Below are 14,011 nucleotides of genomic sequence, written 5' to 3' on the forward strand. Positions count from 1 at the left end.
ACATATATGTAGCTCTACAAAGCTTTGTCAGTCCGTGCCAGGTTTTCAAGCACTTAAGAGCAATGAAGATCCCTGTTGATGCTGTTTAGTGTCTTGAAAGCACATTGTGGAGTTGTGGTATGAGCAATTTATAAGCAACTCTGGGGCCTTTTTAGTTGAAGGATGACATATAAGTACTCAAAACAAACAAACAATAGTAGTCAGAATACCTGGCACATGTAGTGCTCTTTGTAAATATTCAAAATGATTTGCATGAATTCATGGCATTCCTTTACAATAACTCTTCACTATCTTGTGCTGCAGCTGGGAAGGGAGACGAAGAGATTGGAATTACCTAACTCTACTTGCATAATCCTAGTAAGCAGTTTTATTGAGTATTGCTTCCAAAGTTATTTTCTTAAGTTGTAGCTAAGGAGCTGCTCAGAAATCCTTGGAAGTGTTTATTTATTATGCATACAGCTGTCATACAGTAACATTTATATTTGTGAGTACACTTAGTCTGGGCATGATGCTGAGTAATGATATATTTTCTACATCTGGTTTCACTAGTGAGTAGGAAAGTTTCCATATCCTTTTGGGGCAGAGGTGAGGAGGTAATGGGGAGATAACAATATAAGAAATCCTTGTCTATGATTTTGTAGTTGCTACTCACATCCCTGAAACTTGTAATTCAGAACAACCCTTGGATCCTTTGCATGGATATGTGAAACTATGGATAAAGGTAAATCCTATTGAATGAAGAACCTGTGACCCAGGAGTATCATGGAGTCATGCTGGAGCACCTAAAAGGTCTAGAGAGGGCATATTTTGTTTGATATGGATAAACGAAACCATGAATGCCGGTTGTACTATACACTCATTGGTGGAATTGTCATGATGATAGTTCGGGGTCTTCTTATTTAGCAGCAGCAAGCTTTTTGACGAGGTTTAAAGCAGGGATAGGTGGAATGTGGCCCTCTCAGATCAAAACAGCATCTTAAATTTTTTAATACAGAAAAAGCCAAGATATAACTTCACACCATGTCCCAGTTTTGAATGGGGTGGGGGAACTCCACCTAGTCTCAAAGTAGCCCAGGGCTAAAATTCTGTTGATTTTGATTCCTATATGTTCTAGGAGTCATAAGAGGTCATTCTGTGTACATTTTTTTTAAAAAAAAGATTGGGGACGTGTTGGTAGGGCGCCCCATATCTATGGTCTGGATTGGTCAGTATGTGGCCCAAGACTTTGGAAAATTCTCCACCCTAGTTAAAATGTCAGAACTTGAACCATAATTCTGCATGTAGTTGGAAGACTGCAACTCAAAAGTAAGATAAGACGTCTGGACTACGTAAAAGCTTACTCCTTCTCTTATTGAATCTTATGTATGGAGGATGAGTATAAGTAAGAAAGAAATGAAAAAAAATGTAGTTTTCCATACATATTCAAGCTACTACTTTATATCTTTGTCAGTTTTCATTACAGTAGAATCTTGCTTATCTAACATAAATGGGCTGGCAGAACATTGGATAATCAACAATGTTGAATAATAAGGAAGGATTAAGGAAAAACCTATTAAACAAATTATGTTATTATTTTAAAAGTTAAGCACGAAAATGTGATGTTTTATTTATAAATAAAAAGTTTTACAACAAATTGACAAAAAAGCAGTTCAGTACATGGTGGCAGACTACATTGGATAATACAGAGCGTTGGATGAGTGAAGGTTGGATAAACGATACTCAATATCATGTGGACAGAGGAACCTGCATTGTACTAAGTGAAGAGTTTTTCAGATAAGCCTCCCAGTTCCACATGGAGGTTGTAACTGCGATTTTTCCATCCATGCATGTACTCTTCCACTGAGTTATCACCTTACATATTAGCTGTCGCCTGGAAAGCTCATGCTCTGACACCATGCTTAAAATAAAATAGCTGTAGCAGCTTGTCTTTCTCTCTCACTCTGTTTTCCCAAAATAGACTTTTAGTATCTTAAAGTCTACCATAATGAAATAAAATGTGGGTCTCATTTTGAAAGAAAAATAGGTATGATTTGGGATTTGGGGATGATTTTGGTGATTTGTTAGTTCGTTCTCCGTTTAATATTGTAAGGTACTAAACGTTTGCTGCAACTTGTTGTAAACCACCCTGAGTCCTCATTGGGAAATGGGGTGGGATATAAATAATGTATTATTATTATTATTATTATTATTATTATTATTATTATTATTATATAAATCCCATCTATCCATTACTAAGTTCATTAAAATGTGTGTGTGTGTGTGTGCGCATGCATATAGATAATAGATAGATAGATAGAGGTGTGTGAGTGTGTGTGTGTCTTAGTTTTTAGGCCTGTTCCTAGAGTTATTTGGGGTGCTGATTTATAAAATTGAGCTCGAGTTTCTTGGATATCATTATTACGATTTTTAGGGGTGAGCAGATGATGACTGGTAGATGGCATATGTTCTGTATCTAAAAAACTTGAGTTGATAGGAGAGAACTGATGCCATTTTTGGAATCAGCAGGTCAGATATATCCAAAAATAGATCTAACACTTAGGCACCAAAATGTGTGTTGACCAGTCTAATCAATCAGTCAAGTGCATTTGCAAGTTCTGCTGTCACCTTCCAATTACTGTTTGTTGCTTTAATGCCTAATGCGTTTTTAACCACATTACAAAGTTTTTAGTATGCTATTTACTGATTTTACTACGTCATTTGGGGGGCGGGGGGTTGAGTACTATAATGGGGAATAGTTTTTTTTAAACAGCAAAGCAACATTATCAAGACTCTTTGTCAAATAAAAAGGTTGTATGTCAGATTAGGTTGTTGAAGTCTTAAACCTTTCCCATCCTGTAGTAGTGAAAGAAACTTGTTATGTTTTTAGGGGGCTTGTTTACTGTGAAGTATAGTGTGTCAGAGACCTGGGTTTTAATAATACCATATTTATAAGCCGGGAAAACATTAAGGAAGGCAGAAGTAGTTAAGCATGATTCTACTCCCATTTGAAGTGTCAAAGTTCAGTAAAAGTATAATTGCTTTACCTTGTTTCACATGGCAGCAAGGCTCACAGTGGCAATGAAGCCATTGATCTCTTTTTTTTCCTTTGGAAGAATACAGTTTTGATGATATAGTGAAGTACAGTATGTCAGCTAGTGAATGTGTACAATGACATGACACTAAGTGTATCCTGTACCACTACTTTTATCAGATTTGTCAAGGTATTACATGAACAGTTAATAAATGTCAGTCCTGTTCAGTATGTGTTCCATCTCATGTTGAATTTTCCCCCAGCTTATCTCATTCATATTCAACTTGTAACTTGATAATTCTGTCCTTGGAGATTCACTGTTTTACAGTAGAATGTGTGCATTGCCATGGAAAGAGACAATTTTATAGCTAGATGTTTAACCACTTAATTTGAGTCTATAAGTAGTACTGTTGAACTTCTACCAGTTGATATACTTAACTTTATCAATCCACATTTTGTTCTTACAATTTGGAACTTCGATCAAAGAGAGTTCCAAGCCTTTCTTGCATATGTTCTTATGAGTTTTGAGCTAGGTGTACTAGTAAGAAATTTGTTTTGCTAATTGCAGGACAAACTGTTTATTTTAGTAGGCCACAAATGCATTAACCTCCTGAATGGGCTGGGTTTTATTTTCCCTATAACTACAGGCTTTCTCCAAGACAAGAGGAAGTGGGAGAAATCTACCTCTTGGAAGGAAAATTCATTCCTGACTTATCATGGGGGTAAAGGTGTCTACACTGAAGCTTTCTCACCAATATTGGTTTCCACAACAAGCCAAATTTTTCAAAATCCAATTCTCATGGGGATGGAAAATGAGGTGAAATCTTCCAAACGGGCATGGACAGCAAAAGAAACTTTGGCTGGAGTTACACTTTTAAAAGTACCTGTTCTGACTTACATACAAATTCAATATAAGAACGAACCTACAGAACCCATCTTGTTTGTAACTTGGGGACTGCCTGTACTGGTGCTTGTGGATTCATAAAATTGTGAGAAACATCTTGTGGAGCTATCTAGAACAGCATCCACTGGCCTTTGGTATCTGCTGAGCTTTGGTTCATGAATACCAAAATCCATTGCTCAAGGCATATTATATAGAACGAGGTAGTAAAATGGCATCCCGTAGGTCAGTGGTTCTCAACCTGTGGGTTCCCAGATGTTCTGACCTTCAACTCACAGAAATCCCAACAGCTGGTAAACTGGCTGGGATTTCTGGGAGTTGTAGCCAAAACACCTGGGGACCCACAGGTTGAGAACCACTGCCTTAGATAAAAGGACAAAATCAAAGTTTGCTTTTATTTTTAAAAAATTGGGATGGAGGGAGGGAGCAAGAAAAACATTTAAACCATGTATGGTGGAATCCATGGGCATGAAGGAGCAACTGTACAAATAAAACAGTTATGATTATTAGCCATTTCTATTTGTAGGCCTTGCGTTAAAGTCTGTGTATATAGTTGAGGGCAAAAATAATGGTTTAATAATTCATTTTCACTGAAAATATAACCATCTCAATCTGTGTACATGTGCCTTTATGCTCACATGCACATGCACATGCATGGATCTATATGCAGTTTAATACAGCTTTGTTAGTCTGACAAAAATATAGCAGGAAGCAATGACCAGGCTAATTTAGTGTGTTTGTTGCAGTAGCTATTCCTGGCCTGTTTTGATTTGTTGTGGTGATGGTCTATTCATTTTTTTAAAAATATGGACTGTAATTAGTTGTAAATGGCACATAAGCTATATTTGTCATTCTCTAGCTTTGCTAAATTCAAGTACAATTTATAAGTGGCTTTAAATGTTCTGTGTATCTAGGGGTAATGCATCATCGAACCCATTTCTGTATATTGAAATGGAATGTCGGTTATTCCATCTCAGTAGAGTTGCCTGACTCACTAATATTTTCTTATAAACATCTGTTGTAACATTCAGTTGAACAAAGAAACTGCAATAGATATTTGAGATATTATGAATGGGTTACAGTCCAACTGTGCCAGAGTTCAGATGACAGGCAATTAAGGAAATATGGCGGGAATATTGGAGCATTAATCCATGGGCATATTTTCTTAACTTTACATGATTGATATGCGGGTTTTTTTCTGCCCGTCGTCAACTCACCCCAAGTGTTGGTATGTCCTCTTTCATTTTCTCATGATAAAGTTCTTGCAAACATTTGTTGGCAACCACATATTCAAGATAGGTTTAATGTTGGATGCAGAATAACTAGCTTGTAGTACGTTTTAAATCAGGCTTCTAAAAAGTGTCTTAATTTATACAAGGGGAAAAAGTCATGTTAAATGAATCTGGAAAGATTAGATTGGAATTGCCTGAAATTCTATTAAGCCACACTGCATGGACGTGCTGGGAATATAAATACAATTACTGTAAATTTGTACGAACTGATTTGTTGCATTATCTTGCTAATCTAACATACGGTACTTTTTGTGTCCATATTGCAGACGGCAACTCCAAACTAACATGGCAGTCAGACTGTGTGATGTGGCTTCTCTGCTTAGAAGTGGTTCGTGGGCAGCAGAGCCTTGGACTGGGGTCTGTGGGATTTTTCTTAAATTCTGTAGGCTGTTTTTAATTTGTTACAGTAGTGTTCGGGCCATACCAAACACTTTATAAAATTATATTTGGCTTAATCTTATATACCTTTTTAATGTGTTCTGGTGTAGGAATCAGAATGCATCTAGTTTGGGGCAGAGCTCAAGATAGCCTCTAAACATAGACATACTATGTGACTTAATCACAGTAATTCGCTGTTTAGTACAATCTATATTTTTATTTAAAAAAAGAAAAAGAGCTCTTTTGGTATGGTCTGATTGCTGAATAACCGTAACTTTGGAAAATAATTTGCATTATGTATTTTTTTGGTTACTAAAGAAATCACAGAATTCCATTCAAGTTATGAATCATTTGGCCAAGAAACAAAATTAAACTCTAGAAGTTGCTGGGAACCCTGATTGGCATCAGGTGAACAGCTAACTTTGCTTTTAAAAATTGTAATCAATAGGATAGGAACAGCTTGCTTAAAATACAGGATTATTAGTATTGCCTTTCTTAGAGTAGCAGATGGTCCTGTCGCTGAAACACTGTAATTCCGAAATAGACAGATTTCTGCAGCTGTTCCTTTGAATGTTGGTTAGGATTTTACTCTTGCCGTCTCAGCATGAAAAAATAAGTAGAAATGTGAAAATGGGTTAGTTACCCTTTTAAAACCCCCAATAACGATTCAGAGGGAGCTTCAATCTGGATTTGGTATTTGAAGAAAAAACTGAATAGTGATTTGGTTCACTTTGCATGGACAACTAGCCTTGTTTTGATATCCTAGGAAATGAATTTGTCATCATAAGTTGGATGAAGTGGAAGGTTTGATAATCAATAGATCTGTGGAACTTTTAGAACACATTTTGAAGGGACTTCATCTTTTTTGGGTGTGGGGGAACCCAGTCATCTGGGTAATCCGTCATCAATATTCTTCCTCTTCTTCGAGGGGAGTAAAAATAATCATGCAAATGCCAGTACTGCCTTATTTACATTTTCATCAAGATAGTAAGATAGTCTTTTTTGAAACTTTCAAATAATGAATATCTTAACTAAAAGGCCAGTTGCTGAATTGATACTGAGTTTAGGTTAGAAAACAGCTCTACTTGTGCAGTATAGTACATTGATGTAGTTGATGAAATCTTGATAGAGTTTTGTATCAGCAATTTAGATTAAAATATAGATTTTCCGGCTTTTAATCGGGAAACTGTCGGAAGAAATTAATAAGTCTTGCATTCAGTAGTAGTTAGCGCCTACCATATAGTGACACGCAAAAGCTGGAATGAATTTGTGAATTTAGAATAGATTTTTTGTTCAAGATATGCCATGTTGTTTGCTTAGGTGTTTTCAGTTGAACAACCTCAGTTTTTCTGATAGATATTTCTTTAGATCAGTTAGGTTCAACAAGAGGTAGATAGATGCAGTCCTGGATGCTCTACTTTGTAGGCATTGAGCAAAATAATGGCGCAGTAATTGATGGTAAAACTTTTCTTACCTTCGAGTCACCACAAAGAAGTGCTCCCATGGTTGTTCCAGAACTTTATGCTACTTAATCCTCATGAACTGTAAACTTTTTGGAAAACAAAATTTGTATTTTTGCCAGCAATGTGACCAATGTGGCCAATTCTCTTCAATACAGAAAAGTAACCAAAACAGTACATTATTTTTGCTAATGCATTTTGTGAAGTTTGTTACTAGTTGTAATTGTCACCTTTTGCAGTAATTATCAACACTTCTTAAATATGATTTCTTCAATTTAAAAACTCTGAAGCCTTCCGTGAATTTAGTATTTACCCAATTAATAGTTCATACTTGATGTAACTTGGCTCTTTGTTAAAATATTTTAAATTCTTGCTATCAAAAACATTTCCTGAGATTTGTCTCCCAGGCATGACTTAGAAAATATTTTAATGAAAACGCTGCTACTTTAAAACTTCTAAATAGTTTCTGTTGCATGCAAATTAAACTGCTTTGCTTTTACTGCAGAACCATTATTGTAGCCCTGACAATTGGGTGTGCTTGCATAGTGACAAAGCTTTATATTCTTGGCTAGATTCACTAATAGATTCTGAAATATGAATTCTGACACTTCTCATTTTCTCTGTTTTTAGCAGGTAATTGCTGCCATGGAAACACAACTGTCTAATGGGCCAACTTGCAATAATACAGCCAATGGTCCTACTACCATAAACAACAACTGCTCATCGCCAGTTGATTCTGGGAACACGGAGGACAGCAAAACCAATTTAATAGTCAACTATCTTCCTCAGAATATGACACAAGAGGAGCTCAAAAGTCTTTTTGGGAGCATTGGTGAGATAGAATCCTGCAAGCTTGTAAGGGACAAAATAACAGGTATGTAAACTCTTTCCTATATATTCCTAGCACGTGTATGCTACTAATTTAAACAGTTTGAAGAGCATTGTTTGCAAATGACAGAAGGATGATGTGGCATTCGTTTGGTAGGTGGATCAGCCTTTCTCTCAACCTAGAAGAGGCCTAATAACGTCTCCAGGAAATAGCTCATGGACATTTAGATGGAGAAAAACATATTAATTGAAAAACATATATCAAAGATTCTAGAATGGTCTGTTGTAGTTTAATTTTCATTTTAAGATTGAAGACCGCAAGGATGAATTTATTTTAGAAAGAATACAAATGTGAGACTGTCCTCCCCTTCTGATGGTATTGTCTTGCAATTCACATAAATTGTAATGACCAAAAAGGTCAAAACTAATATACTTAGGATGCAGCCTTGTACCATTGAATTCACTGGGTCTTGCTTCCAGCAAAGAGTTCATAGGACTGCATATTAGTCTTATTGTATCTCTTAGTCTTTTAGATCATAAAAATGTAGAAGTGGAAATAGGATTTTTTTGAAACAACACCAACAACAATGGTAACCACAATCCTTTTGTGGTTGAAGAACTACTGCTGTTGTCAGTTGAAGAAATCAAGGCCTCAGATAAACATATCGACACATAAGCATCTCAGTGTAGAAGAATATGGAGTCTTTCAAGGGAATGATGTGGATCAAGGGAAAAGCTTCTCTGTTCCATCAGTCGTTTCCACTGAAATTGTCATTTTTTCAGTTATATTGGATTTTAGAGAAGGAAGTAGGTAGGACCTGTCCAATTTTGGGGGTCATTGATTGTTGCACTTCTGCAGTAAAGCATCTAAATTTGTGTACTTCTAGAATATTACAAACTTTGCATATTAAGCCATTAAAGGGAACCAGTCCCTTCAGCCTCGGTTTGAATTTATTTGCATTTGCATTATCCCCTTGGCAGCTTCCCAGTACTGCATTTCATCTTGCCCCTTTTTTTGTTCCCATTTATCACTCTATTCAAAACCTGGCTACCATACTGACACTTGGATATTGGCAACTTTCCTAAGCTTTCAGGTTTAAAAGGCAACGGAGAACCTTAAAACGTTGTTAAAAAATGTACTTCAATTGACTTACACTCATGGTTGAAAGTCTGCTTGGATAATTAGCAGTTTAGAAGGTATTAGTGAGTTTCTCTACTTAAGTGGTTTTCAGGCATGGCTTGGCTCAATGCTCTCTGTGGTTATGAATGGTGGATATGCCTTTCCCAAATGCCAGTAATAATACAGAGTCAGTCTTCTAACAACTCACTAACGTACCTAGATAATGTCACTTTCAGAATATCTGTTCAGTTTGTTTCCATGCTCCAAATTCTCAGACTTGCTAACCATTGAAGAATAAATTAGTGAAATAGCTTCTTGGCAACATGGTATGCTATGGTAACATAGTAGATTATCCAGGTTCTTCTGCCCTTTTTTAAACAATTTTTCTTCATACAGTGAAAAAGTTGTAATATATTTGATAAACATCTGGAGTAGACAGATTTCAGGTAACTGAGAATCCTGAGATATATTTACTACAGCCAGGTACTAAAGAAGATTACTGACCTTAGGGATTTGTTACATGTACCAGTACTACAGGGTGAGGCAGCATAACTTCCTATTTTCAAAACTTAATAAAACCCATTGTATGAATCAGAAATATTTTTTTATAATGTAGGCACTTACCTAAAGTTTTGTTTTACGTAGTTTGAAGATCAAATTAGGTAGGTGACGTCCCCCATTCTCCATACACTGAGTAAACCGATTTCTGGCGTTTGTCATGACTCTTGCCAGCATAGCAGGCATTACGTTGGCAATTTCTTCCTGGATGTTGGTCTTCAAATCTTGTAGGGTCCTTGGACGGTTCACATAAACACGGGATTTCAAAAAACCCCATAGAAAAAAATCACAAGGAGCCAAATCTGGAGAGCGGGCCGGTCACTCCAAATCCGCTCGAAAAGTATTTTCTGAGCCTCAGATGCCTAGAGCCTTTATCAGAAATACTATAATAATTTGTTATCAACAGCAGCATCTTGAATATACTTTTATGAAGATACCCAAGTGTCAGCTCACAGCGGCTGCTCCGAATGAGAACACAAGACCACACTATGGTATCAAAGAGAAACTTTACTGCTGGAAACAAAAACATGCGAAAAGCCGAGATTGCCTGGCGCCAGCCGGAACCTCCTCTTATACCCTCCTCCTTACTCAAAAATACCCTTCCCACCAAGCACAAAACCCCGTGTAATTCACCCGCCAAACTGCTGGCCGTTTTCTTTCAGGGTCAGCAGCTGCAGGTGTCTTATCAGTGTCCTACGTCAGAACCCTGCTTCCTGGCGCCAAAACCAAGGCCCTGGAAACTGGGTCCTGACACCCGAGTATGTAATCAGAGAATTGTAGATGTGCATTTTCTAAAATGGCCAAATTGTATTGCTGGTCATTTCATAACAGAAGCAGTGGTATATTTTATTCACTAGTTGGGCCAAAATACCAGTGAACATCAATGATAATCTATTTAATTGTGAATGCTGATTATTTTTCTTTTTAAAAGACCCTCTGCTGGAAAAAGTTGGCTGTTAAGTCACAACTTGAAAAAAGTCTGTGAGTGGAGAACTTGTCTATATCTTCACTCAGTTACCTTCAGAGAAGCATTTTAGTTTTTATCCGTATGTGTTTTTAGTCACGTAGCTAAGCCCCTGCTTTTCTCCGTGCTCTCTCTTTATGTCTAGGTGATTGCGCGGTCTTTGCTCTGATAAAATGGACATCTTGCATCTGTTTCTCTTTTTCTCTATAAAAAAGAAATGGACATATTCATGTCTTGCTTGTGTTTTGAGCAATTAGTGATGAAGCCTTTGTTCCCCTTCTCATTTGGAGCACTTGGATCAGAATCTTGTAGGGAACAACTGTGCATCTGATAGGCTTACATAAGTAGAGCCTAAAGACTTGTGTAGGTGGAGTGCTTCCCTTGTGATAAAACAGTCTGTGGTAGTCTTAGATTGACACCCCCCCCCTCCCACCAAAGTTCCCCTGCTGGCTGCTTCTGTTCTTCTTACATGTCCTCCCGTGGAGTTAAATTCTTTCTTGCCAGTACTTAATAGGAGTATGGCTTTGTTTATTAGTGGACAGAGGGATCTCCAAATCTCTATTCACACTTTGCTCTAGTGGTAAAAAAAAGTTGACTAGCATGGTGTAGAGTTATTTTATATGTAATAAAGCTTCAGAGTCTAATAGAAGGATGATGGGGGAGTGCCAAATCACCTCTTTGGAACCTTCCATGTAATAGTCAGCTGAAGTGGGCTTGGGGCGTAACGGACTTTTACTTCTTCTAGCAGTCTAACAACTGCTTTCTCAAATAACTCACAGCATGACAGGGAACAGCTGCTGTTTTTATATCAGCTTCTGTATGAAGAGCAATATGTTAGAGACAATATTTTGCTAGGAGATTGAAAGCTTCCTTGTCCTATAAGAAGTTTATGTTTGATACAGCAGTACTACAAATCTGTTTTAGGTTAACCAAAAGCAGTTTACTCTCTTCATCCTGTTCTGATGGTACAATTTGTTTACATTTTTGTGACTGTGGTGCTCTTGCATTGCTCATATTCTGCTTATGACTTGATCCTCAGTTGCAGCAGATGCATTTCTGTCAAATCATATGCTTGCACAGATGCAAGTGGTAAATGGCAGCCAGACGGTGTTATAGTGCACAGAGCATTACAGATTTTTTAAAAAAGATCTTATCTAAAAAGTGCTTTTCCTCACATGTTGAAAATTTATGAGGGTAGGAAATAATAATACATATCCTCTTATTTATATGCTGCTGTATCCAGAGCTGGCATGTTGTGACAAGTCATGAAATGCCTGGTCTTCATCAGTGGAGCTCTTACAACCTAATTGTGATAGCTTTTTTTTGGCATCTAGGGTGTTTTTGTTTTTTTAGAATTGGTACAGATTGTTTTTAAAGTATTAGTTAGCTTCAACACTACAAGTGGTATATTTTTCCTATCTTTTTCTCTTGGGATTTGCTTGTCTTTATGAATAGTTGTTCAAGTTTTTGATGGTTGAAGGTCATTAATTTCTTTTCTTTTTTTTGAATGTATTTTTTATTTAGAATATGTTGCTCTTAAGCGAGCGGATAGAAAGAAAACGGGTGGTAAAAATAGTTGGGGAATAAAGGGATAAAGGAATATACATAGGGCGGGTATGAACCATACTTATCGTTAAGATTAATGATACGCCGATTTGTTGATAAGGGTTACAGTGAGGAAGATAGGGAAAGGGGGGAGGGGCATAATAGAAAAAGAAGAAGAAAAGGGAAAGGAAAGGAAAGGTCATTAATTTCTGAGGACTCTCCCAACTGCTAGATCTTGGAGGATACATTGCCCCTCCTTGTTTGACTTCACAGGACCACAATTTCTGCACCATGTCACATCATTCCTGGATTATTTTTCAAATATTACATATATTTTAAAATAAAAACGTCAGAAATGGTCATCCCCCAGTGTTTTACATACAGAAGAAATAGAAACAAACTGCTTGCCTTCCTCTGTATTTTTTATTTATTTATTTATTTTGCTAACAGGCCATTCGTGGGTCCAAAACCACTCTGAGAGACAGAATGGTATACAGTGTTCCCTCACTACTTCGCGGTTTGCTTTTAGCGGACTCACTGTTTTGTGGGTTTTTGAAAATATTAATAAAAATATTAAATATTTACTTCCAGTGTAGGCCAGGGACCCTGGAAATGTGGCGGCTTGAGGCACAGCGGAGAAGGTCTGCCTCCCTGGTCTCCACAGACCCTGGAAGTGCAGCGTCCTAAGGCGTGGTGGGGAAGGCCTACCTCTTTGGCCTGCTGTTGCCTGTGTGGCTCCGGAGGCTCTGTGGAGGCAAGGGAGGCAGGCAGGTGCCCTTGGGATGGACCGGGAGGCGGGTAAGGAAGCTCGAGTAAGAAAATAATATATAAAATACATAATATAATGTATAAATATTTAAATTAATATGGAGTCCCTACTTCACAGATTTTCACTTATTGCGGGTGGTCCTGGAATGAAACCCCTGCAATAAGTGAGGGAACACTGTATTTAGAAACTCAGTTTGGGAGGAGGGGGATTTCAAAACTGGCTTTGAATACACATTTGAACAATTGACTACTATTCTCATTCTTGGCGAAATGTTTTGATACGCAGTGCTGATTTCAGTGTGCATGTGTGCATGAATAGTTAGACAAAAACTGTGGATACTTTACAAAACACACTCTTAACCCTCATGCACTACCAGTTAAAATGTGTATTTTATGAGTTCAGTATCTTCACATTGGGTTGCACATTCTAATCTATTTCTGGTTTTCCAGATGTGTGCAAGTGTGTTCTATTCAGATCTAGGAAACACTAAGTTCAAAACAAAGTCAATTAAAAAAAAAACTTACATTTGCCCTCTGTGGGATCCAGTATTCCCCCAATTTGCCTTGAATGATATCAGCATATTTGAGCCAGAGCACATTACTTTTGCTTTGCTATGTCATGGTTTGCTGTGACATTTTTGTCCCAATACATTACATTGAATGAAGCTAAAAGATACTACAGTGACAAAAATTAGTTGATTTGTTACAGAAGACTGTAATCCTTCTGCGTGTGCAGATTTTGATGAAATTTGGTCCCAATAAAAAGCCATGTTTTTACTTAATGCTGTGACAAAACCAGTACCATCCGGTAGGGATGCCAAAGTTGCGGATGATCTTTTTTCTCCCACATGTCTTAACTACTGGACACAAGCCTTCTAAGTATTTTAATCCTCATGCAGACATTTAGGGAGCAGAGACCATTATAAATACTGATTATTAAAAGCTGTTTAGTATGCTTCAATTGAGTGATACTATTGGATGTCATACAGTTCCTTTGATTCCTTCTATTTGTACTAAGCCTTTTCTGCAAATTTGTATAATTTCCTCTTAGACTTTCTGCATTGATAATAAACTTAATAATAAACTTTGTTTCCCACCCCATCTCTCCGAGGGGACTCAAAAGTGGCTCACAACAATTGATGTGCATTGTCACAATTTTTAGCAGGAGATGTGGTTTAACTATGTGC

General features: G+C 37.2%; 1 protein-coding gene across 9 annotated transcripts in view; it reads left to right on the forward strand.

Moving 5' to 3' along the window:
- The window catches only part of ELAVL2 (ELAV like RNA binding protein 2), a 197,257-nt gene that overhangs the window by 122,848 nt on the left and 60,398 nt on the right, over positions 1-14,011 (forward strand). For 4 of the 9 annotated variants that reach the window (XM_060762452.2, XM_060762451.2, XM_060762456.2 and 1 more), the window contains exons 2-3: positions 5,470-5,560; positions 7,672-7,915. In XM_060762452.2, the coding sequence (XP_060618435.1) occupies positions 5,489-5,560; positions 7,672-7,915 (316 nt within the window). In that variant the 5' untranslated portion in view covers positions 5,470-5,488. The remainder of the gene's footprint in view (positions 1-5,469; positions 5,561-7,671; positions 7,916-14,011) is intronic. The other 5 variants (XM_060762455.2, XM_060762457.2, XM_060762460.2 and 2 more) reach the window with 3 other exon arrangements.

The sequence above is a fragment of the Anolis sagrei genome, chromosome 2 (assembly GCF_037176765.1).
Source record: "Anolis sagrei isolate rAnoSag1 chromosome 2, rAnoSag1.mat, whole genome shotgun sequence".
NCBI lineage: Eukaryota > Metazoa > Chordata > Lepidosauria > Squamata > Dactyloidae > Anolis > Anolis sagrei.